The sequence below is a fragment of the Lonchura striata genome, unplaced genomic scaffold (genome assembly GCF_046129695.1).
Source record: "Lonchura striata isolate bLonStr1 unplaced genomic scaffold, bLonStr1.mat Scaffold_91, whole genome shotgun sequence".
Lineage (NCBI taxonomy): Eukaryota > Metazoa > Chordata > Aves > Passeriformes > Estrildidae > Lonchura > Lonchura striata.
The window spans coordinates 890,910-892,652 of record NW_027461190.1 but is presented as its reverse complement, the minus strand read 5'-3'; the positions used below and the strand labels follow the sequence as shown (position 1 = coordinate 892,652).

At 54.4% G+C, this 1,743-nt stretch overlaps 1 protein-coding gene across 1 annotated transcript; it reads left to right on the top strand.

The window, feature by feature from the left end:
* Positions 1-458: 458 nt before the first annotated feature.
* On the top strand, positions 459-1,447 carry LOC144248815 (olfactory receptor 14J1-like). Its single transcript, XM_077790801.1, has one exon. It carries the CDS (start codon positions 530-532, stop codon positions 1,445-1,447), a length of 918 nt encoding a protein of 305 aa, XP_077646927.1. The 5' UTR covers positions 459-529.
* The last annotated feature ends 296 nt before the right edge of the window (positions 1,448-1,743 follow it).

Sequence of the window (1,743 nt, the reverse complement as noted above, 5' to 3'; positions counted from 1 at the left end):
CCATCCAGCCCCTCATCTTCCCTCAGCCATGGGGAATCCTTTGCCTCTCACATCTCTCAGTGGCAAACTCTGAGTGCAGCAGCAATGCTGGGGATTTCTGACCTCAGAGAGCGAGGAATGGTGAGTGGGTAGGAAAACAACTCCTAAATCCAACCTCTGCCATCAATTTCTCTTAGAAGTGTGAATGCAGATGGTACCAAGACTTTCTACAGTAGGGGTTTTTCCCCTGACAAATACTGAATATCCAGCCTTGTCCCTCTGCCACAGGGCCACAAACCCAGGGCAGCAGGGCAAGGATGGCTCCTCGAGAACCCCCACGCACTGCCCTGGCTGCTCCTGGCACACTCAGCCAGCACAACTGGAGCTCAGGCAGGGACCTGGGTGAAGGTTTTCCCAGAGCAGGAACAAAGGTGGGTGAGTCCCAGCAGGACAGGCTGAAGGGAATGGCCCAGGTTTGGCTCCAAGCAGCCTCTCCTGACTTGTCCCTGTCCTTTCTCCATGAACAGGTGCCCATGTGCAGCCACAGCAAATGTCCAACAGCAGCTCCATCAGCCACTTCCTCCTGCTGGCACTGGCAGACACGCGGCAGCTGCAGCTCCTGCACTTCTGCCTCTTCCTGGGCATCTCCCTGGCTGCCCTCCTGGGCAACGGCCTCATCATCAGCGCCGTAGCCTGCGGCCACCACCTGCACACGCCCATGTTCTTCTTCCTGCTCAACCTGGCCCTCAGCGACCTGGGCTCCATCTGCACCACTGTCCCCAAAGCCATGCACAATTCCCTCTGGGACACCAGGGACATCTCCTACACAGGATGTGCTGCACAGCTCTTTTTCTTCATGTTCTTCATCTCTGCAGAGTATTTCCTGCTGACCATCATGTGCTATGACCGCTACGTGTCCATCTGCAAACCCCTGCACTACGGGACCCTCCTGGGCAGCAGAGCTTGTGCCCACATGGCAGCAGCTGCCTGGGCCAGTGCCTTTCTCAATGCTCTCATGCACACAGCCAATACATTTTCCCTGCCCCTGTGCCATGGCAATGCCCTGGGCCAGTTCTTCTGTGAAATCCCCCAGATCCTCAAGCTCTCCTGCTCCAAATCTTTTCTCAGAGAGCTTGGGCTCCTTGCTGTTACTGCCTGTGTCCTCTTTGGTTGTTTTTTGTTCATTGTTTTCTCCTATGTGCAGATCTTCAGGGCTGTGCTGAGGATCCCCTCTGAGCAGGGACAGCACAAAGCCTTTTCCACCTGCCTCCCTCACCTGGCCGTGGTCTCTCTGTTCCTCAGCACTGGCATATTTGCCTACCTGAAGCCTCCTTCCATCTCCTCTCCATCCCTGGATCTGGCCATGTCAGTTCTGTACTCGGTGTTGACTCCAGCCCTGAACCCCCTCATCTACAGCCTGAGGAACCAGGAGGTCAAGGCTGAAGTGAGGAGACTGATGACTGGATAGTTTCAGGAACATTAAACTGCTGGCCAATTTCTGCCAATCACTTGTAATAAAAGTAATCTTTGATACTTCTTGTTGGTTTCCTTTTGGATATTTTTTTCTTTGTTTTACATTTTAATGTTGCACACAAAGGAATGTCAGGAGCCCCTGTCTGCATTGTACACAGCAGGCGGGAGCACCCCCATGCTGGTGCTGTGGGGACATGAACCTGAGGCAGTACAAATGACATCAGCCCCTGGGGCCAGGAAGGGCTGGGGGATGCCAGGGAAACCACTCAGCTTTGTCCTGGCCTCTGCAGT

What these genes read in the sequence shown, in the direction of transcription:
- LOC144248815 (XM_077790801.1), top strand. Translation starts at nt 530, where the DNA reads ATGTCCAACAGCAGCTCCATCAGCCACTTCCTCCTGCTGGCACTGGCA.